This window comes from Periplaneta americana, chromosome 12 (assembly GCF_040183065.1).
Source record: "Periplaneta americana isolate PAMFEO1 chromosome 12, P.americana_PAMFEO1_priV1, whole genome shotgun sequence".
Taxonomy (NCBI): Eukaryota; Metazoa; Arthropoda; class Insecta; order Blattodea; family Blattidae; genus Periplaneta; species Periplaneta americana.
In genome coordinates, this window is record NC_091128.1 from 122,757,830 (window position 1) to 122,782,613 (window position 24,784).

General features: G+C 36.7%; 1 protein-coding gene across 6 annotated transcripts in view; it reads left to right on the top strand.

The window, feature by feature from the left end:
- Positions 1–24,784, top strand: part of LOC138710867 (uncharacterized) — a 2,470,114-nt gene that overhangs the window by 1,072,557 nt on the left and 1,372,773 nt on the right. For all 6 annotated transcript variants that reach the window (XM_069842040.1, XM_069842041.1, XM_069842042.1 and 3 more), the window contains one exon: positions 2,223–2,251. In XM_069842040.1, coding sequence (XP_069698141.1) covers positions 2,223–2,251 — 29 coding nt within the window. The remainder of the gene's footprint in view (positions 1–2,222; positions 2,252–24,784) is intronic.

Genomic DNA, 24,784 nt, shown 5'->3' on the forward strand with positions numbered 1-24,784 from the left:
TATGGTGTTGGTGTAGTCTACTGCTTATGTAACCTATTTACTTTTATTATGACGTAGAATTATACGAGAAAACAACAACACTCCTCTGACTTCGATCTCTTGAGACAAGTGGTTTCGATGTAGCCTATTTTCTTTTAGTAGTTTTGTTTTCCTTTTCGTTATCATTCAACATTTACTCTATTATTGCTGTTATATTTCTCCTGGTGTCTCAAAAGTTTCGTCATTTTGAACAATATCATAAGGCAAAAATTTTCATTTTTGTAATTACATAAATATGGCGATAGAACTGGTCCGTGTAACTCAATACTTAAAATGAAATAAATTACAATAATTCTTTCGTGGGCTACTTTCAGTGAAGAGCACTAATATTAAATTAGAAGGACGCCTTGTTATTTTACGAAGACAATCTGATAAACCTCACGACCAGTAACAATAACACCCACATTAATTTCAAGAAGCATGTTGACATAATGCCAGTTCCAGCAGTCAGGACATTGTGTAAATATTTACATTTATTACATTACAAATGCGTGACTATGTGACAAACTTGCCTGCTTAACATAATGAACTTTCACTTTTTGTACTTGTTTGTTTTCGCGTTTTCTTCTTTCTTTCGTGCATTATAATTTCTAGCTGTCCGTGGTAGACTCTTCCTTTCTTAAGAAATGCCACAATTGCTCATACAGTGACTCTCCGAGTAACCCAGTCTTAACTCAATCAGTGTTCAGTATCCGATTCTCCACCGATCTTGTGATAGGCCTACTGGATGTAGGTGAATACTTCGATTTCTACTGCTACTCATCTAGCCAATGCGCCACATCATAGTCTAGTAGGCCTATATACAGTCACGAAGCTTGAGTTTTGAGGGTACTAGGAACAATAGACTGTCCCGGTATTATTTCGCATTGTCTGTAATGAGGCGATAGTAGCGATCCTAGTGGTCAGCAACTATTATGGATGCATATTTACTACGTATTGAGCTTCGTGACTGTATATACTAGACCATATCATCATCATCTGAATTCGCCACCGGCGTAGCTCAGTCGGTTAAGGCGCTTGCCTGCCGGTCTCAAGTTGCGTTCGGGCGCGGGTTCGATCCCCGCTTGGGCTTATTACCTGGTTGGGTTTTTTCCGAGGTTTTCCCCAACCGTAATGTGAATACAAGGTAATCTCTGGCAAATCCTAGGACTCATCTCGCCAAATATCATCTCGCTATCACCAATCTCATCGACGCTAAATAACCTAGTAGTTGATACAGCGTCGTTAAATAACCAACTAAAGTAAAAAAATCATCTGAATTCTCTCTGTAGTTGAAGAGGAATGAAGTAGCCTAATAAATATCGACTCCTAATGCAGAACAGAGAAGTTAGGCCTTTATTTTTCATATCGTATTCGTAACTTCAACGTGTCTTAGGACTTAATAACAAAGTTTTCTATATTACGGAGATTTTACTATACTTTTACTATATTTTTTGCTTTTGTGGCTCCAGCAGTAGCGCCTGGCCTTCTATCCAGACGGCCCTGGTTCAATCCCCGGCTAGGTCGTAATAGAATTTGTGGTGCACAAAGCAGACATTGCAGAGGGTTTTTTTTTTCGGGATATTCCCAATTTCCTCTATCCTTCCACCAATATTCTCCACTTTCCCTTCATCTTATTCATCATCTGAATTTTTATTTCATTTCGTGTTCTGCCCAGGGGCAGATCTTTCACTGCAAACTCAGCTTCATCCAATCTTTCATATGTTCTGCTTTCCTCTTTGTCTCCTCATATGATCCATATATCTTAATGCCGTCTATCGTCTGATATCTTCTTCTGCCCCGAACTCTTCTCTCGTTCACCAATCCTTCCAGTGCATCCTTCAGTAGGCAGTTTCTTCTCAGCCAGCGATCCAACCAATTCCTTTTCCTCTTCCTGTTCAGTTTCAGCATCATTCTTTCTTCATCCACTCGTTCCAACACAGCTTCATTTCTTATTCTGTCTGTCCACTTCACCACGTTCCATTCTTCTCCATATCCGGAGAAAAGAAGGCATCGAACTATCTTTACGGAGAAAGAAACCATACGAATCGTAAGGTGCCGGCGTTTGAATGTTAGGTGCTATTAGGTTAAAAAAATATTGAATTTCCTGATATTATTTCTGCATTCTATTACATTGGTGTTTTAGTTTCCAACATTTAAAACTTAAAGTTTTAATGTCTAACTCATTATTTCTTTTGTTTCAGACACAAGATAAGGAGATGGTGTTTTAATAGTAAGTCAGATATTTACATTATTTATTTTTTAGTGTATATACCTATTATTATTGTGTTAATTGAAAATTTAAACTAATTTTGAAGAGTGTAGGAACTGCTGTTATTTTAATTCGGTTACATTTTGTATGATACGTTAATACATTCAATTAGAATTAGAGTCTGGCTGGGCGAAAGAGAAGGCCTACTGGCCTTAGCTCTGCCAGATTAAATAAATAAATAAATAAATAAATAAATAAATAAATAAATAAATAAATAAATAAATAAATAAATAAATAAATAAATAAATAAATAAATAAATAATAATTATTATTATTATTACATTTTCCAATATTCACAAATAAATCGTATCAGGTCACCGAATGTGAATCTAAGAACATACAAACTATGAAAAGAATCTTGAATATTAGTGAAATAATTAATTGCATTAGGCAACAGGTTACGGTAACAGGTTTACAAAATAATAACGAATGAGACATTAACATGTACGGTCTTACTAATAAAAACTTTTATATGCCTATAGGCCTAGATGTTTAACTGTCTTATACTTTTACAATGAATAGCTCGTTTATAAGTCGTGAGTAAATAATCACTACATATGCCGTGTATTGCAGCATAACTGTTACACAGCTACGTCATAGTTTCGTCATTAATTCATTACGAAAGATAATAGAATATCTGAGGTTCTCTATTGCATCCGATAGAGTGCTTTGGTGTGCCGTGTTAAGTATCGATAGTACAACTGGCTCTGCTCGATTACCACACTATATTTTGGTCAAAGAGTACAAGCTACAGCAATATTATCACAGTCTACTATATACAGTCACGAAGCTTGAGTTTTGAGGGTGCTAGAAACAATAGACTGTGACGGTTCTATTTTGCATTGCCTGTAATGAGGCGATATTAGCGATCCTAGTGGTGAGCAACTATCTAATGTTTGCATATTTACTACGTATTGAGCTTCGCGACTGTATATACTAGACTGTGATATTATTCTAATTATTTTGTGCTCTTTGGTTTGTTCTTCTGTGGTTACAAGGCAGTCATCTTCATAAAATGACAGTCGATACGAACAGCTGTAAGAGGGGCGGCCATTTTTTTATCTATATACAGCGCTTAAACAAGGGGTGTCGTGTATACTGCAAAGCAATTCCCATCTATAGTTACAGACTGTTTTTACATTCATCGCTTATGCATGGTTTATTAGTAACGTTTTCTGTCCCAACCTTGCATAGGCCTAAGTATCGTATAAAAATTATAAACCTACACGGTTTATTAGTAAAACCGTTAGTCTATAGGCCTTCAGTGGCTTGGTTTGGAGGAAACTAATTATTATTGCCCATAATATTTATTAGTGATCATGTCAGTAACAAAATATCCTCTCCTCTCCTCTCCTCTCCTCTCCTCTCCTCTCCTCTCCTCTCCTCTCCTCTCCTCTCCTCTCCTCTCCTCTCCTCTCCTCTCCTCTCCTCTCCTCTCATATTTTCTCTGTTCTCCCTCCTTTCTCATCTCATCTCATCTCATCTCATCTCATCTCATCTCATCTCATCTCATCTCATCTCATCTCATCTCATCTCATCTCATCTCATCTCTTTCTTGCCTCTTGTCTTTTGTACTTAACATCAATTCATACTGTACTCCAACCAGGAGAAAATCTCAGAGGAATGAGATGCAGCGGGGTTATGCTATGAATAAATGTTGATGTTATAAGGTCACACACGTGGGTACACGTATCTCCATTGGCTAACTCTCAAAGCACAAACGATAACACTGATACACACATATTTATACTACCCTAGTTACAAAATTAGATCACAGTTAATTTCCTGGTCTTTTAATCCCTCCATACAGGAAATAACATATGCAGGAGAGCGCATTTTTTTTAAACAGACGTTATAACGGTAATATTATCTATCTACTTCGCTCCAATAGATGACGCAATAGTAAGCACATTTCTTTCACGGTTAATCTCCTGGTTGGAGAACAGTAGACCAACCTATATATGCTTCATTGTTGTTCTACTATGTAGACATTTTAGGCTATCTCCAGTATCGTCTTTGCTATATTTAACTTTTTCGAGAGTTACTTAAATTAGAGCTAAGTTTTACAAATCAAGTTTACATTTTTATTTTGACATGTTACATGCTACTTTTTGCTTAAATTATAGGCCTAAAATAAATTATAAACGTCATCTACTTAAGTAAAATTCTAACAAGTGAACTAACAAAAATTTGTGTAGGAAGGCGTCAAGAGAAATCCAATAATACAGTACAAGTAGTAAATGGAAGTGAGCGTGAGATTGCTAACTTGGGGCTGAGTGTTGTGAGTTTCCAGTTTTATCCATAGTGGGCGCGTCAAGCGGGGTCGCCTGCTGGACGACAATGGATAATTGAGTTGGTTCTCGATATCGCAACGTCTCACAGCCTTCAGAAGAAAAGAGATCGGCTCTTCAACAACCGAAAGAAAAATCTATTAAAACTTTTAATAATATTCTTGAAGGAAAAATAGGGTGTGTATAAAATTATCATGAGAATACGCCCAGTAGTATGCGCACGTACAAGAAAGAAAAGAATTCCTATTAATTAAAATTCTCATGGAACAGATTTAATTTCAATTCTTTGGGAACGCAGATATAAACTAAGACGTCCAATATGATATTGCACCAAGGAGAGAATATAATACAGATATTGTTCTTTTTATTCGTTTTCGTAGAACTTGCATGTGTTTCGTAAATTGGGGTAGGTAGGGAAGACTGTTGTACAGTACCTTGGATCATCTTTTTGATTCTGATTTTTGCTGCTACCAGAGATGGGAACGATAGGCCTATATCGGTTTTTACGAAATACCGATATTTTAGTTTCGATATAGCGATATATCGATATCGAAATTTTGATTCAATATATCGTATAATATATCGGCTTTCTCATAAATTTATCGATTTTTTGTGGAATAATTATCATTATCAACAACAACATAATCCACACCAGACAACTCCAATAATTCCCGAGAGATGACGCTACTGAAGGTGGACAGTTATTAAATACATAATTGTGCAACCTCACTCAATACCTTGTTATAATTGGCTGGACTGGAATTCGAATTCAAATTGTTTAATATGCAGCACCAAATTCAAAATGCAGTGTGTGCGAACATGAGACAGACGGGAGGTTTATCTACTGCGGTTTTAATATTGTTATTAATGTTCTCCAAGGCAGGAGAGCAACTCTAAACCGTCTGACCTCAAAACGGGTATCAAAACTTTTATTTCTATATTCTGAAATGCAAAGAGAAACAAGGATTTACTACCGATGTGACGTTTGTTTAAGTCTATGATTTCTATGCACAACCTAGTGCTGACATTCTGTTTTCTTATTATATCTTTTAGTGCATAAAAATTGTATCCTTATAATCATCACCATTGTTGTTTGGAATGTTGGAGTGTAACAATAACTTGCAATGGGAACTTACTATAGAAGGATTGCATCAAATCAACTCTGAAGTTTTGTTAAACTAGTAACATTCTAAGTAAAGTTTACTTACATTTAAAAATAATTACAAGTTTTGTTTACTTACATTTAAATACAGTATGATTATGTTGTTAGATAGAAAAGAGCATTAGCCTATATCTGTGTCCTGGATTGAATCATATATAACATTAGAATAATTGAATCGTGTTCCAATATCAAATATTCAACCATCTAGAGTTCACTTAACTCTTTCCCACTACATCATTTAACTTCCCGTGCCTCCGCTATAATTTTGATTTAGGTTAGGACCTACATAATATGGTATTGAAAATTTATTGTTTACTGTTACAATTTTACATTTATGCTTTTGACTGTTATGATGTTAATTTCAATGGTAAAAATGAATATTAAAATTTAAGTAATTATATTGTAATACAACAAATGTACGCCTGAAAATACAATTTGCTTACGGAATAGCGATATATCGATAACCATTCGATATATCGATATATTTTCTGCGATGTATATATCGTTTATCGAAATTAGGTTTGCAATATATTGCAATATCAATATATCGGTATTTAATTTATTTCCTCCATCACTACTGCTACCTAGCCGACCCAAACTGAAGTAGATTGTAGAGAAAGCCGCTAGGTAGCTCTGGCCATAGTTCCTGTTTGATTTGTTACAAAGTATGAGTTCTGTGGATGAAACAACTTTTTTGGTACCAAAAGCAAACATATTTCATTCATTGTTATTACTGTATGTTAGTCTTGCTTTCTCGAGCGTTGTTCATCTCTAATACTGATGTTCTTATAAAGAGGTACTATGCAGTATTTTACAACATATTTAGAGAGAAATATCATTCCAGACTATCAAAACAATAAGTTAGTAAATAAGATTTTTACAAAATCACAACGAGAAGAGATGAAGAACTAGCAACAAGAATAGTGTTTTATTCTTCTTCTTCTTCTTCTTCTTCTTCTTCTTTCTTCCATATAAGCTTCCAAGCCTGTTCATTCAGAGAAAGAATTCAGCCATCTCTTGTGGGGTCTTCCTGGGCTTCTCTTCCCTTTCGGAGAGTTGTCCCTTACAATCTTCACTATCATATCTTCTGGCATTCTGTCAACATGTTCCTTCCATTCTCTTATAGCTTGAGCCCCACATTGCTAATGCCATCATTCCTAACACGATCCAATCTAGTCTTTTCAACTATTTTTCCTAGTAGACTAAATTCATATCAATGGTTTCAGTAATTTGTTTTGAAGAATAGTGTGTGTAAAGAGCAGGAAGATTCTATCTTGGATACACCCCAACTGGCCGAGAATGAGGTTATTGTAAGCTTCCGCCTACTTACTGAACATGATAAGCACCTTAATCGAATAGGGAGCTCATTCTGCATCCTATGTGATCAGGAGGAAGAAATGGACAATCACCACCTAAACAAATATCCAGCGCTGAAGACGGCGAAGGAACGCCTAAGATAGCCCTATTGAGAGGCAAGAAGTCTGGTTATGGATGTGTGAGCTTACCATTGTACACTGGATTCCATTAATGTCTTTCTTAGTCTTACTGATAACAAAGACTGCGTCTTCTACTTCCACCCCTACTGTGTACTTGCGGGTTGACTCGCGTGTATTTTGTATTCCGATTTTCAGTGGTGTTCATGCCAGAGTACTAGCTACATAATTAGAACTGGTCTGCGAGTATTTCAACATTTCAGAGGTGCAGCGGTAGGCTACAGCTCATAGGAATGGCTATCTGTGTTCCTGTTGCATACAACGAACTGGTACAGCGGTGGCAGGGGGATGATTGGCTGTAAACAAACTTCAACACGTGACGAGTTATGAAATAGACTGTAGATGTCATTTGAATAATTAATAATATCTATACAGTGGAAGTAAACATACTGGTAATACTAATGTCACTGCATCAGAAACAATCAAAAGACGATTTCTATATAAATAAACAGGCTTAGGATCCAGGACACTTTAGCAACCAATGTACCAATGTACGCACAACTTGACTATAGAGTTCCTTGAACATAGTAGACAGACATACTGTGAATGTAAACAACGACGTCAATGTGCTGCATTTTATTCTATTATTAGACTAATAGTACAATCTAGTGACGGTGGAAAATGAAGTAGGATACATACCTCACAAGTTTTCATGTCCCTCGGCGACATTGAAGTCGTTAGCGTTACAATGAACAGCCATATAGTAGACTACATACTTGCAACTAGTTCGAAAAAACTGTTTGCTATATATTGAAAGTGCACTGTGATGGCCTGAGTTTGTTTCGTAGGGAGAAACGGAAAAATACTGTACAAGTTGCCTCAAACTAGCAAGATATCTCGTTCGCGCAGGCGCATAGAGCACTTCTCCCCTACGACTGTCCTCCTACTACTGTGCACTGTGGACTAGAACGGTTCTAATAACAGTTGAGAAGGCTGCATAGGGAGGGTACATCTTGAATACATTGTCAAGAGATCAACTTTTCTGATAATATGACTATACCTGGGTATCGGAGCCTAGGTGGGCCCCCTCCGTTAGCTCTACTACTTCCCCTCTCCAGGCAGCTTCCTAATTTGAGGCATCTGTACCTCTAATCACGAACCGATTGTACTTTAACGCACAGGCAAACAAAACTCACCGCGGCACCTCACTCCATCTATACTACATTGCACTGTTAACTTCACTTGACTCTTAAGTTGCCTCGGATCCTAGGCCTGTAAATAAACATATCTCTCGAATTTTCAAACTGGTCAGCTTCATCACATACCTATAGGCTTACATGGATTTTGATCCATTTGTTGATCCATTCCGGTGATTCTGGTGAATCATAAAATTATGATCTTAGAAATTAGACGCAAAAGAGAAAATTTGAAAATATATTCAGAAGCATAACATCAAACTTTATAAAACTTACAAATTGCTTTTCTTTCTTTGTTGTTAAGCATTTTAATATGAATTATTTTTTAAATAATAATTTTTCAAGTCAGATCTTAGACCTACGTTGCTTAAAGCAACTTATTTGTAAATTCCGCTATGCTGGTGATATTTTTAAAAGTGATTGACGTAATACACGATTCAGTTACGAATTTGTGATTCTGTGCAGGATATCTAAAAGACTTCCGTTTACCAGTATTGTGAGATTAGCAGAGTGGTGTGGGAACGAAGTTAGTATCTTCTGGGAGCCGCAATCAAGCAGTCAGGCGCGGTCGTTAGATAATTTAGAGGTCTATCATTTTGACCCAGCATCCTCTTCAAATCTCTGCCTGTGTACGTCGCAGGCTAAGGATGGCAGCAATGCAGGTTATAATAATTGCTAATAATACACAATTAAGCAATTTGAAAGCAAGTGGGTCGAGATAACAAAAGTCTACAAGGGAAACTCCTCTGATACTTTTTTTCCCCGATTATTTTATGTGGGTTTCTGTATATAAGATAGGTCACAATTTATTGAATTTCTTTTGTGTTGTCCCCTCGTTTGAGATAGTAATTCACGTTTATTGCCATTATAGAAATTTATGAAAGAAAACTCTCAATTCAGACACAAAATAAGGGAGGGACTTAGCATCAAAGGAGATTTAGTTTCCTAGAAAAGGGTAGGCATTGTCTCTGCGACTTCAAACTTGGTAACTTGGTAACTGATGGGTATTTCAAACTGAAATCATTATTAAAAATACGATGGAATGATAAATAGCTTAAGTTTACACCAAATGTAATTGCAATTGAAATAAGACTAGGTAGCCACTCCCAAGATGGTTGAAAATGAAAGCAGAAATTTTAAGTTCGGAATAAAATTGCTCTACTTCTCTTTGTCATTTTAGAAAATCACAGTATCAGCTGAAAATTGAGACCATACACTTGGTGTTTCGAATTTCGAAGTGATTGATAACTTCTATCGTAACTGCCATCTGGCAGAATGTATTTGAATAATTTTATTTACTTTTGTATTACAATATAGATATATGGATACAGAATGATAACATAACCATGTTTATACTTTTGTAAAAACACTTTGTAATGGCATTCTATTTTCGATAGATATTTAATGACAATTGTTATTGAATAACAGTCATGGATTATTTTGTACTAACAATAAAATAGGATCTCTCACAAATATTTCATTAAACGGAAACATTACAATAACAAGGTGTAACACCGGAACAAGGCTGACGCCTAATCCATGAAGTGAAAAAAAGAGGAAGAAGAAGGAAACATTACGCTTTAAGAACATTATGACCATAATTGCACAAAGCATAGGATATATTGCGCTGTGAGTCTCATTTCTATCACTATTGGTTGAAAAGAAAGGAAGGTGTAATTCCTGACACTCCTTTTAGGCCCGGTTTTATAAAATAAAATTGTTAATCTAAACCAGCTGTTTCCAAAGTGTGGATCGCGATCCCCTGGGGGGCCGTGAAAGTGCTCAGGGGGGTCGCAAGATAATTTACAAAATAAGACAAAAACACCTTCTTGGCATATATCTATTATGTATTTATAAACATAACGTTGCATAAAAACCAATGAATGTTAATATAGCCAACAATAATAGTGCGATAAATGTGCCTGTTTTTCAGAAAGTAGCTTCTCAAATCTGTACCCTGCATTCGATACATAATAGTGATATCATTTTCAAGTTCAAGGACATTTCTAATTTTTTTATGGCAATCACAGATAATAATTTTATTTTGCGTAAATATAAGGTTCCAAATGTTATTAAAAAAATAAGAGCTTCTTTTGATTAAAAATTGTACGCCCTGCGAATTTTTTTTTCAAAATCACATCAGTAGGTACATAGTAAATATTTTTTCTTTTTTTTTTTCTAACTTCAGCCAATTGAATGCGAATCTCTAAACGGATGCAATATTGATCTATGTTTCGCAATAAATAAATAAATAAATAAATAAATAAATAAATAAATAAATAAATAAATAAGTAAGTAAGTAAGTAAGTAAGTAAGTAAGTAAGTAAGTAAATAAATAAATAAATGTTTTAAATTTTTTTCGGAAAATACTCCATAAGCTGTTGTTTAAAACTGTGCAAGTGTAATTGCTCATCCGCAAAACCAAACATAGTATTCATACACTTTCCATTGGTTCTTCTATTTTTCAAATGGGATTAAATACTGGTATCGTATAAGGGGGTCGCAAACAAAAGTCTCGCCCAAAAGTGGGTCGAGCCCTCAAAAAGTTTGGGAACCACTGATCTAAAAATCATGTTAAATCTAAGTTAAGCGTAAACCTAAACAAGAGATGTATGTATGTATGTATGTATGTATGTATGTATGTATGTATGTATGTATGTATGTATGTATGTATGTATGTATGTATGTATGTATGTATGCATGTGTGCATGCATTATTCCTTGGTTATTTAGCGTCGATGGAATTGATGATAGCGAGATGAGGCTGAGGATTCGCCGTAGATTACCTGACATTCGCCTTACAGTTGGAAAAACCTTGGAAAAATCCCGACCAGGTAATCAGCTCAAGTGGGGATCGAACCCTCGCCCGATTGCAACTCCGGATCGGCAGGCAAGCGTCTTAGCCGACTGAGCTGGCTGTGTGTGTGTGTATGTATGTATGTAATGTATGTATGTATGTATGTATGCATGTATGTACGTATTGTATGTATGTATGTATGTATGTATGTATGTATGTATGTATGTATGTATGTATTGTATGTATGTATGATACTTATTATTGTGTTGTGTATGTGATACATGACTGTGTAAGTACCGAAGTAACCATGCGACGATTCTCGCGCGGGGAGCGTTGCCGGCAGGATGTTCGTGAGGAGCGCGAGGTTAGAAGCGTGAAGATAAAGTACTTGGTCGAGAAATGCAATCATCCCCTCGCAGCCGACACTTCCCATCGCGCGATATATCACTAGGGCGAGAGACAGATTGCGGAACAATGGTTTCATATATTTAACTGGGGGTGGGGGGAATTATTCTATTATCTTCAGAGTGTCTGATGCGTCGCTTTCGAGACCATCTTAATTCTTCTTCCTTGTCACTGCATGAGTTATCGGTCAAGTTTGTTTAAAATGACTCTTGGGACAGTCGGAATTTCAATGCTTCCACAACAGAGATGCTTGGAGCTAAAAGTCATTGCGGATTATTTAGAAATTATACTTTGCTCATTTTTACTTATGTATAAGTTCTTAAAAATGATAACTTTCTTATCTCTTATTTATAGTCTAACTAGAGTTATGGACTGTTTTACCGTATCTTTGAAGTTAATGTATTCAACCTTTCCTAAATATTTGGAGGTTCCATCATCATCATCATCATCATCATCATCATCATCATCATCATCATCAGAAATTAACCATTAATTTTTTATCACTACGAAATTACGAGTGTTATTGTTGTCTTCCCACACTCTCTATCAACTACGAAGTTATTTAACGTCGATGGAATTGGCGATAATGATATGATATTTGTCGAGATGAGGCCGAGAATTCGCCACTGATTACCTGACATTTGCCTTACGGTTGGGGAAAACCTCGGAAAAAACCCAACCAGGTAATCAGCCCAAGCGGGAATCGAACCTGCGCCGAGAGCAACTCCGGCGCTTGTCTGCTGTCTGACTTTGGTCGGAAAACGAACCTCAATTACGCGTGTTAGCTCCATTAATTTTTAGTAGGTTATTTTACTAAGCTTTATGAACATCACACGAGCTTTGTTCTTTCGGGGTATTTTAATGTAACGTTTTTATGTATATGTTATTATTAAATAAAATCTAAATCTTAGGTTATTTAGCATCTGAATGAGATGAAGGTGATAATTCCGGTGAAATGAGTCCGGGGTCCAGCACCGAAAGTTACCCAGGATTTGCTCATATTGGGTTGAGGGAAAATCCCGGAAAACAAATCTCAACCAGGTACTGTGCTCCAACCACGAGAAAGTCTCTGCCGGCTGAGACGAAAGGGGGTAATGCTGTGAATGAATGTTGATGTCATAAGATGTCATAAGGTCACACACATGGGTACTCATATCTCTATTTGCTCGCTGTCACAGCACAAACAATAAGATTGATGCACACATGTTTATACTACCCTAGTTACAAAATTAGATCACTGTTAATCTCCTGGTCTTTTAATCTCTCCATACAGGAAATAACAAATGCAGGAGAGCACATGGTTTTTAAACAGACGTTATAACGATAATATTATGTATCTACTTCGCTCCAATACAGTACATGTCGCGATAGTAAGCACATTCCTTTCACGGTTGATCTCCTGGTTGGAGAACAGTAACTTGCTCCTACTGGAAATCGAACCCGGGCCACCTGGTTTATCGGCCAGACGCGCTAACCGTTACTCCACAGGTGTGGACAATAATGGAATAAGGCAGACTCTTACAGTAAACGGGAAGCGCTACTACAGCATGTTACAGAACTTAGTCATCCCTAGACTGAGGAATCACGATATGGAAAACATAATCTTCATGCAAGATGGCGCTCCACCCCACATCTTTATCCCTGCAAAACAATTAATTACGCAGATGTTTGGCGATCGTGTCATCAATAGGTACTTTCCAAGAATGTGGCCTCCGCGATCTCCAGATTCCAATCCGACCGACTTTTTGTTGTGGGGCTACCTTAAAGGACGAGCTTTTCTGACACATCTAACAACCCTACTGCAACTGAAAGATGCCATCTCGCAAGAAATTACCAATATTCCAAGACATTATCTGCAAAATGCTGTGCATTGTGTCGCAGACAATGCTGTACGTTGAACAAGAGAATGGCGGACATCTTCCCAATGTTTTGTAAACTTCGTTATTTTCCAAACACTGTGATGGTTTGGTTTTTTCCCTTTTTCAAATATTATAATATTTATAACGGTTTAATGTTTGAACTGACTTTTGAAATACCCCATATATATCGCTTTAAAGAGCAAATTTTGTACTTTTTTTGAAACACGAAATAACAAATTGGATTTTTCACCCCTAATCACTACCCGCTTCCCTTAACTAGATTCAAAATTTTCATTTCCGCTGCTTCTTTCTTACGTTACAGGAGGAGCGAGCTACGTCAAGGAAAACGAGGGTTAGCGTTGTACTATTTGTAAATTGTAATTTTGAAATCAGCTGTGTAGAGTCTGGGTTGCATGCTCGAGATCCCTCGTCTCGTTTTGAGTCTCGAATTATTGATTAACAGGCAATAAAGCGGGGATCCTGGCAATCTGCTATTATGTCACCCCTCAAGTGATTATGTGCATTACTTCTAATCTGCCGCCGAGACTTCATACCTCATTAAATTCGCTCGTGTATTGTGTGCATGCGCTCATACGGAGGCTTGGGGATGAGACCGGAAACTTTGCATCATCGGAGGTCTGGAATTCGCTTCCAAGCTGCGTAATAACATTGCCAGTAAGGGTACAATAATTATGCAATTTTAATCACACTTCCTACGAGGTGATTGTGGAATGTATGACGTCATTTTAATATGAGTACAATGCACTGTCGTGCGAATATGATGATTCAGTGCAGAATTCTGCAACCAAGTGTAAAAAATCTACAACGTTTCCCCCTAGCGACGAGTTATGATCTAGTTTAGAAACCAAATTAATGTTTTGTGTTTTAGATTTTTTATTCTTATGCGGTATTTTTACATGGTGTCATGGATGCAGAAAATCCAACGTTTGGGAGCTACCGGCTCTATAATCATGAAATGCAAAGAAAGAGGAATCTATCTGTTGGATTCGCCCTTTCTCTCTCTCTCTCTCTCTCTCTCTCTCTCTCTCTCTCTCTCTCTCTCTCCGACGTTACGGCCCCTCTGGAGCCAATGCCTGTCAAACTATTGAAGACCAGTCTTCCCTGACCTGAATTCGTCTTTTTCAACACCTTATTCCCAGTTCTTTAATATCCTCATCTACATCTTCTTAGGTCTGCCGATACATCTTTTACCAGCTGGTTTACCACAGAATATCTTTTTGATTAGGGATCTCTCATCTAAGCTTTGAACTTTTTATGATGAAGGATGAGTGGAACGGAGAAAAATTCTCTCCGGCACCAGGATTTCAACCCAGGTTTTCAGCTCTACGTGCTGTCGCTCTATTCACTAAGCCACACCGGATTCCCATCCCGATGTAGTATCGAATCTTCTTAGTTTAAGTTCCACCTCTTGGGTTCCCTCTAATGGCCTACCCTCATGCACTGCGTCATAGATGTATGACAGTGGTACAATGTCCACACATGTGCAGAGGTGCACTCGTTATGAGTGACTAAGTGGCCGGGATCCGACGGAATAACCGCCGTCTTAAATCACTAAGTGATTATTTTTCGCATATCATATATTATTACGATGTACCGAAGTACATATGATATTTCCGTGCAGAAATTCTGCGTCATCATATGATGAAGGATGAGAGGAACGGAGAAAAATTCTCTCCGGCACCGGGATTTAAACCCGGATTTTCAGCTCTACGTGTTTTATAGTAAATTGCATATAGTATATCCTTAATACTGACATGACAATATAGAACTTTCTACCCATATAGGCATCTAATAGCCTACATGAATTAAATACTGCTATAAAGTCTTAATGTATTACAGCATGAATATTTGAATTTAATTTAGGAACTTTTACTGCCTGATACTGCTTCACTCGACATTATGTTGTCTTTTTTTTAAGTTTAATACACGCTTTAACATCTGAGGTCTCATCGCCTGTTTTTTTAGGTATACCAGTAGGCCTAGGTGGTTTTTACTATTGTTGAGTTCTGTTCCTATTGTGTATTGCAGTAGATGGCTTGTGTTCATGTAACTGATCTGTTGTCTTTTTACGTGCATACATCAACGAGTCAGGCTGTCTTTCATGCATTGATTTTTGTATGTCCTATTTTCCCCTCAATGAATATCGGTATTTAACCTATAAATAATAACAATCTTTGGCGCTACAGCCCGTGAAGGGCCTAGACCGACCAGCCGGCTGCTGGCCTCACGCTCACATGCCGAAGCAGAGGTGGACGATCATCCAACCAGAATGGAGGTATCGTGTGGTTAGCACGATAATCCCCCCAGCCATTATAGCTGGCTTTCGCAACCGGATTTCGCTACTTATCTTAGCTCCCCAAGTTCATCATGATGCTGGGTGTGCACCGGTCCCATACACTGGCCGAAATTTCATGAGAAAATTTCTTCCTCCATGAGGACTCGAACCACCGCGCATTCCGTAACGCTAGCCCTAGGCAGGATGCCTGAGACCACGACGCCACGGCGCGGAATTTAACCTATGAATACCGGTATTAAAATACTGGTTTTCGACGTATTTTACCGGTAAAAATAAAGGTTTTAATAATATTAGTTACAAGTGAAACGGTATACCTAAGTAATACCGGTATTATATCGAAACCTAAATAATTTCGGTAGGCTATTCGACCACTGTACGAAACTGTTTATAAATTTCATCCCCAGTAGTCACTGGCCCAGTTTTCTGAAGCAGCCAGCCATTGAAAATGAAGCTTCCAGATCTTGGGCGATTGGCTCCTGTGTTGGCGTAACAAATGTAACGATCTATTAATCAAGTGCAGATGTGATAAAATTACTATAGGCCTACTACTGTGTTTCACTTGTACTAACATTAAACTACTGTAAATAAAATTTATACTTTATAAATTGTTATAAAATAATTTTCAAAGAAAACAAATTCTTGGTATTTTGATAGGCCTACCACTGGTGCAGTTTAACACTTCATAATTTTGGTAATATTGCGACATAATGGTAGTTCTAAACATCAGTAACTGTGAGATACGTTTTTTGTCACCTTAGCCTATAGGCCTATTCTTCGTTTACTCCATTGAAACTTTTTCTGGTATCTTCTTCTTTTCCTCTACGTCATGAATTGGGCCACTGCCAGTTCCGGTTTCTTACTTAATTCTATCTTCTAAGTGGTCGACCCATACTATTCTTTCCTCTTGGATTATTATCGTGTTATCTCTTTCGTGAATCTTTCGTCATCATTTTTAGCACGCGCTTCTTCCATCTTGTCTACTGTATGTTATATTTAGTCAATTTTAATTTATTTGCTTAATAAAGTAAATGTCGATATCCTCTGCATGTTTTACTGCTTTTAACATACAGTTTCGAGATTCTAGACAAAAATTATCTTTCTAAGCATAACGAACCCTTTAATAGAATACCTGAAAGAAGTGTAGTACAATGATGATTAAATGAGATAAGAGAAGCAAAACTCTTTGATGTACACGGAAACAAATTGAAATATAAATTACGTCTAGAGAATACAGTAGTAGTAAACAAAATACTAATAGTAGTTCAAGATTTGTAGTAAATAGGCCTGTTGATCACTTAATTTTACAAATATGTAAAAAATCTTTCACTCCTCCTTTGTCGACTTTGGCGTTACTCCTAGTGCATCATGAAGAGCAGGATGATGATGATGATAATGATGATGAAGATGATGATGATGATGATGATGATGGTGGTGGTGGTGGTACTGGTGCTGGCTGTAATTTTGTGGTATTATAGTGAACAAAACGGGAGTTGCCTATTCCGCAAAATCTTTCTTCTAAATATTGTCTTTGTCCTAACAACATCGTTATTTTCTTATGTCATTTAACGACGCCGTAGAGCCGTGCTCTAAGGCATCATGCCTGAACTCGCGTTATAGAAAGAGCGCTGGTTGGAGTCCTTATGAGAGATGAAAATTTTCACATAAAATTTCGGTTAGGGCATGGGACCGGTGCTCACTCAGCATCATGATCAATTTTAGGAGCTACTCTGGCTAGCAAAATCCGGTTTCGAGAAGTAGGCCTAGCTGTAACACAGAAGCCCACTTGTTTTATCAAGAAAAAAGAGAAAGCAATTAGTAAATATGCAAGATAATTATTGTTAATATGTTAAAGCCATTTTCTTGTTATTATTATTATGACTATTATTATTATTATTATTAATATTATTATTATTATTATTATTATTATTATTATTATTATTATTATTATTTAGAGATGCTGTATCAACTGCTGGCTTATTTAGCGCCGATAGAATTAGTGATAGCGAGATGAGGCCGAGGATTCGCCATGGATTACCTCACATTCGCCTTACAGTTGGAGAAAATATCGGAAAAACTAACCATGTAATCAGCTCAAACCAGAAACGAACCCACGCCAAATTGTAACTCCGGATCAGCAAGTAAACGCGCTACCGCCAGAGCTATGCAGTCGCTTATTTTTATTACTATTATTGTTATTATTATTATTATTATTACTGCTTATTATTATTATTATTATTATTATTATTATTATTATTATTATTATTATTATTATTACTATTATTATTACTAATGCTATTAAGCATTTGAAATTTGGATATGGAGATGAATGGAACGTGTGAAGTGAACAGACAGAATAAGAAATGAAGCTATGTTGGAAAGAGTGGGTGAAGAAAGAGTGATGCTGAAACTGAGGAAAAGGAATTGATTGGGTCACTGGCTGAGAAGAAAGTGTATACTAAAGGGTGCACTGGAAAGAATGGTGGACGGGAGAAGAGTTTGGGGCAGAAAAAGATATCAGATGATAGAAAACATTAAGATATATGGATCATATGAGGGGACAAAGAGGAAGGCAGAAAATAGAAAAGATTGGAGAAAGCTGGAATTGCAGTGGAAGACCTGGCCTTGGGCAGAACACAGAATGGAATGAAATTATTATTATTATTATTATTATTATTATTATTATTATTATTATTATCATAATTATTATTATTATTATTACAATTATTATTATTATTATTATTATTATTATTATTATTATTATTATTTGCATTGTAGTCTTCACCTGACATAATTAGTAACATTAAAAAGTTTGAGATGGGCAGGGCATGAAGCACGTATGGATGAATCCAGAAATGCATATAGAATGTTAGTTGGGAGGCCGGAGGGAAAAAGAACTTTGGGGAGGCCGAGTCTTAGACGGGAGAATAATAATGTTTTAAAATGGATTTGAGGGAGGTGGAATATGATGATAGAGACTGGGTTAATCTTGCACAGGATAGGGGCCGATGGCGGGCTTATTTGAGGGTGGCAATGAACCTGCGGCTTCCTTAAAAGCTATTTATTATTATTATTATTATTATTATTATTATTATTATTATTATTATTATTATTATTACTATTATTATTAGGCCTATTAATTCATTCATTAATAGTGTTCAGCCCAAGGGCAGGTCTTTCACTGCAAACCTAGCATTCTCCAGTCTTTCCTATTTCCTTCCTTCCTCTTTGTCTCTTCATATGACCCATACTGTGTACTGAAGGATGCTCTGGAAAGAATGGTGAACGGGAGAAGAGTTCGGGGCAGAAGAAGATATCAGATGATAGTCGACATTAAGATATATAGATCATATAAGTGGGCAAAGAGGAAGGCAGAAAATAAGAAAGATAGGAGAAGGCTGGGTTTGCAGTGAAAGACCTGCCTTTGGGCAGAACATTAAATGTAATGAAATTATTATTATTATAATTATTATTATTATTATTATTATTATTGTTGTTGAAATATTCAGTTTGTGAATGCGAGCTCAGTATAAATAAAAAGTTGTAAACTGACGTCATAGGTTAAAAAAAAAGAGGGAACGGAAAAGAGATTGGAGAACTCGAGAAGGTAGGATGCAGCACAATACGGAGAGAACTCAAACACGAGTTGATTTCGAAAAGGAAAGCAATTTGGAAAATGCATCCATCTCTCTGCCGGAGTAGCTAGGCACACACACCGTGCACATCCTCGCCGCACATTTCACGATTGAAGAGAGCGGCATATTGCCTCTCGTCACGAACAGCGGGGGCGCGGAACAATCTCAACGCCTCGGTGGTCTCTTAACACTTGCTAATTTCGTGTCACATAATTATTAAGATGTGCAAACGATCAAGAATCAAGATGCTCATTCACATACTTCATTAACATTATGAATACAAAAGTAGCGGGTTCTCATTAGGCCTGGACATATGGTTAGCAAAAATAAGGATAGATAAAATATCAGTGAGACATAATCCTCTAATTCCTTATAGAAACTCGTATCAAGTACCCCTGGATTTGTGACGGTTATGCTGTCCTTTGAGCACGTATTATTGTTGTTACTACTTTTAGATAACCCGGAGGTTCACTGCAGCCTTCACATAAACCCGTTATCGGTCCCTGTAGTGAGCAAGATTAATCCATACGATGAAAGAGTAATGGAACGGAGAAAAATTCTCTTCGGCACCGGGATTTGAACCCGGGTTTTCAGCTCTACGTGCTGATGCTTTATCCACTAAGCCACACCGGATACCCATCCCGGTGTTGGACAGAATCGTCTCAGTTTAAGTTCCAACTCTTTGGTTCCCTCTAGTGGCCGCCCTCTGCACTACGTCGTAGATGTCTATGAACGTAGGACTGAATTCCACACATGTGCTGAGGTCAGGTGAAGAATACAATGCGTGCAGTTCTGCATTATGTAACGTTCTCCATTCTCCTGTAACTTCATCCCTCTTAGCTCCAAATATTTTTCTAAGCACCTCATTCTCAAACACCCTTAACCTCTGTTCCTCTCTCAAAGTGAGGGTCTTAGTTTCACAACCATACCAGTAATATAACTGTTTTAAAATTCTAACTTTCAGCTTTTTTAAGAGCAGACTGAATAACAAAAGCTTCTCAACCGAATAATAACAGCATTTCCCATATTTATTCTGCGTTTAATTTCCTCCCGAGTGTCATTTATATTTGTTACTGTTGCTCCAAGATATTTGAATTTTTTCCACTCCTTAAAATGATAAATTTCCAATTTTTATATTTCCATTTCGTACTACGTTCTGGTCACGAGAGACAATCATATAACTTACTTTATCTTTTCAGGATTTACTTCCAAATCTATCTCTTTACTTGCTATAGTAAAATTCCAGTGTTTTCCCTAATAATCTGTAGATTTTCTATTATTATTATTATTATTATTATTATTATTATTATTATTATTATTATTATTATTATTATTGTTATTATTACTATATACAGACGTGTGCAAATTATTACACTAAAACAATAAAATATATGATTCAAGTAACATTTATTCTACAAAACTCATTTATTACACATTGTTTGCAACAATTAATATTTAGTATGAAACCCTTTGTTCTTTATCAATCAATTTTATGCGGTTTGGCATGCTGTTCATGAGCTTTTCACATTGTTTCTTGATGTTTTCATCCCTATGCCATATTTGGATAAGTGTTTTCTATGAGGTCCACCTTGGTGGTAATCGTCGTTTTTTTTTTTTTCTTTTTTCTTTACGACAGACCAAAGATTTTCAATTGGATTTGCGTCTGGGCTGTTACCTGGCCAGGGAAGGACGTCTACATTATTTTCAGTCAGAAAATTAGTTACTGATCTGGCTTTGTGACAGGGTGCTCCATCCTGCATGAAGACACATTCACCATCAGGGAACTAGTTCCTCATTTGTGGAAAAATTCGGGTTTCTAGGATTTTTTTTTGTACTCATCCAATCACATAGAGTCCTACAGAATTATTTTGTAGCCAGTAATTCATGATAATTATGAAAATGTAAAAAATGTGGTGCTGAGTCTAATAATTTGCACACGTCTGTATTTTCATCTTTTGATTGGCAAAAATATTATTGATGTGTCTCTTGAGTCCTGACTTTTCAAAGTCCCTTCAGTTGGAAGCTGGATTAGGTCTAACAAGTTAAGGAATTTAAAGTAGATAAATTAATTGATTAATATTATATTTTCAAAGATAAATTTGTTGAAACTGGACCTCTTTCACAGAACTTTACTGGAGAAAATTATCTTTTTAGCACGCCGGGAGACTCAATTTGGAGTTCTAATGCCGGTGTTATATCTGTATGTGTAGGCTACTTAGGCGACTTCGCTCATTTGTGTGAGAGCCGATCGGTAAGTAAGTTACAGTACAAAATAATTAAGTATTTCTTGACCAATTGCACAAAACAATTAGTCTTTTGCTGTTAAACGCGCATATTCATGTTCTTAACCAAGATAAAAACTCGAAATAACGAACTTTCTAATCACATGGTTAGCTTGGAACAAAATAAATAAAGAATAAGAGACACGAAGTCTCTACGAGAGGACAACAAATCCACTTCTCTGCCGAGAATCGAATCTCAGACCTCTGGATTTGGAACCGAACACACCACCACTTGCCTGAGTCACGATGAAGAGCGCATGATTGTTGGGAGTGATAATTATTATATGAGCTCTCAATTTTCAACGCGACTTACAGTATGTGATAACGTCACTAATCTCTCATAATTTAAAGCGTACTAATACCATTTAATGCGGCCATATTCTACGTAGTGCTTTATCGAATTCAGGTAGGCCTATATAATAAAATTAATGGTGCTTATGTGCACTTCCAAATGGAAGCCAAGTAGATAAATTAATATTGTTATGGAAATCAATAAAGTGTTATCTTTAGAATTAAAATCTGTGCAATTCTAACGAATAATTATGATTTCTGTACCCATAGTAATTATTTCCATTGTGAATTTGTCAAGAGCCCTCACTGAGTACGAGATAATAGGCCTAAACCGGCATTTTGTGTTTATTGAATTAGCTATATAGCCAGAATTTCTATAATAGTTGAATTTATAACTTAAATGGGTATACATTGTACCGGGACATCATTTTATTTTTACTAACATTTCTAATAATAACCTTTGGATTAATTGTTGAGAACCGGAAACACTGTTTACTACCCCCTTCCACAACCGGAGTTTCATGATACTGGGGTAAAATACAAGCAAACCACTTTACTAAATATAGGAGGGAAGAAAAGTAGTTCATCCATTGAAGTAAACTAGGAAATATCACGATTTTGAGTTTGATAATTTTCATTACATTTTCTTAATAAAATAGAGTACATTACTAACAATAAGTGTTTTTACTCACGAACTGAGCTATCCATTCGGACATATTTATTATGCAGTGTATATTATACTGTTTACAGCACATTAGCATACAGTAGAGAGTGAATTTAAATTGAAAAATAATCATAATATGGATATTTAAACACATTTTTGAAAATGGTGGCCGTTCATTTCGATAGAGGCTTCAGTTCTTTTGTGCATATTACCTCACTGTAGACTATTGTACCTAATTCCAAATTCCAATTTCGACCTTCGTACCAGTAACTAATGTTGAAATAATTCTGTACCTACTCTATAAAAGAGTACTTTACGTACTGTAAATTCAATCTTCACTTCTGCCCGATCCAAAAAGATAAAATTACTCAGACATGCTATCTTCTGTCCGTCCAATGTTTATGTCGCAGAATCGTAGAAAGGGTGGAAATCATGTGACAGTTAATCACTTAACAAAGCCCTTTTATTTAAGTTATTTTAAACAGTTGTATAATATTACGTAGACGTCCAATTCCTAACAGAAAATGTTTTCAGAAAATAACTAAGACAGTCCACCCATTAGCCTTTACAGAGGGGCGAACAGAAGCGGGTGGGGGAAACCGGGATGCGACGTAAGCAAACGGACGCGCAGTATCTGTGCGAAAATATGATTCAATAATGAAAGCTCTTTCTTCACTTGAAAACGCGACCATATTTCTGGAACGTACTATACTCACTAAATCAATACTTTTTGCTATAACCGTGAGACTACTAATGTATGTATGTATGTATGTATGTATGTATGTATGTATGTATGTATGTATGTATGTATGTATGTATGTATGTATGTATTTATTCACACTGCAATGGGTATATACTAGAGTTGGGTCGATTCGTGAACGAATCGTTCATTCGAACGACTAATAATAAAGAATCGTAAGAATCGATTCGTGGTATCAACGAATATTAGTTCAAAAGAATCGTAACGAATCGTCGTTCAAAAGAATAGTAATGAATTGACGTGGTATCGTAACCCACGATTCTATTTACTTGTTTGATGTAACCTGTCAACGGACATTTCCGAACCGTACCGAATACTCCCGAGCGAGAGTGAAATCAAAATACTGCATTTGTTAAGTATGGAAAATAATGAACACAAACCTGAAATGTGCATAGTTAAATAGAGATGTAATGCAAAAAATGTACTTCGTAATAAGGTTCAGTTGATAACTTAAATTATAATTTAGAAACATTATCTTGGGTAATTGTGTAGACTAATGGAGGTCGTGCTGAATGGTTCCAGCCAATGAGAAAGAGACAATCCAATGTCTCGCCTCTTATGCCATCTATGCGAGAGATGTAGAACGTTTTTGTTCTACCCGTGGTTTGCAAAGAAAAGTGTCCTGTAAGTTGTTCGTTGACGAATCGTTGGAATCGCAGAGTAGGAAGAAACGTGAACTCGTTGACGATTCAAAAGAATAGTTGGAATCGCAGACTGAGAAGAATCGTGAATGAATCGTTAGAATCGATTCGTAATGTATGATTGAATCGTTGGAATCGACTTCTGAAAAAGAATCGTGTTGCCCAACTCTAGTATATACCCCGGTGGCAGTGATAACTAATTACACTCAATATACTATGACTATATATGCGGCCTTGGTTCCATGTGGAGGACGGTTGAACTTCATTAGTAGAAGGGGTGGGAGTGAAGTACATTCAAAAACTCAGGTACAATAAAAATTGAAGTAAAAATAAAATGATGTCCCTGTACTTAGGATATGATTAACAACCGGAAAAACGAGACTGAATTATACTTACAAGGGGAGATCGCCAATGGGAAACGTGATATTTTAATGAAACTTTACACCACAATAGTAATTTATGATACAAGCTCATAAAAGTTCTTTCTTTGGCACGAGAGTAAAGTTTGTTCAGTTCAGTGCCTATGGTCCGTCCCAGGGATCTGTAGAGTGACTTGGCGGAGTCTATCTGTGCTGGAGTGTATTGCGGGCAGCATCAGCTCGAGGCCACTAAGGGGTAAAATGTTCGTGGTAGAGAGTTCAGAGATAGGTACAAATGATCCCCTCCCTGCAAGCAATTGGTAGCTTCGTTCAACCAACGCACAGATTCCTGGCACGGACCATAGTTCAGTTGTAACTCCCAGGGAGATCAGAGCAACTTCTAATG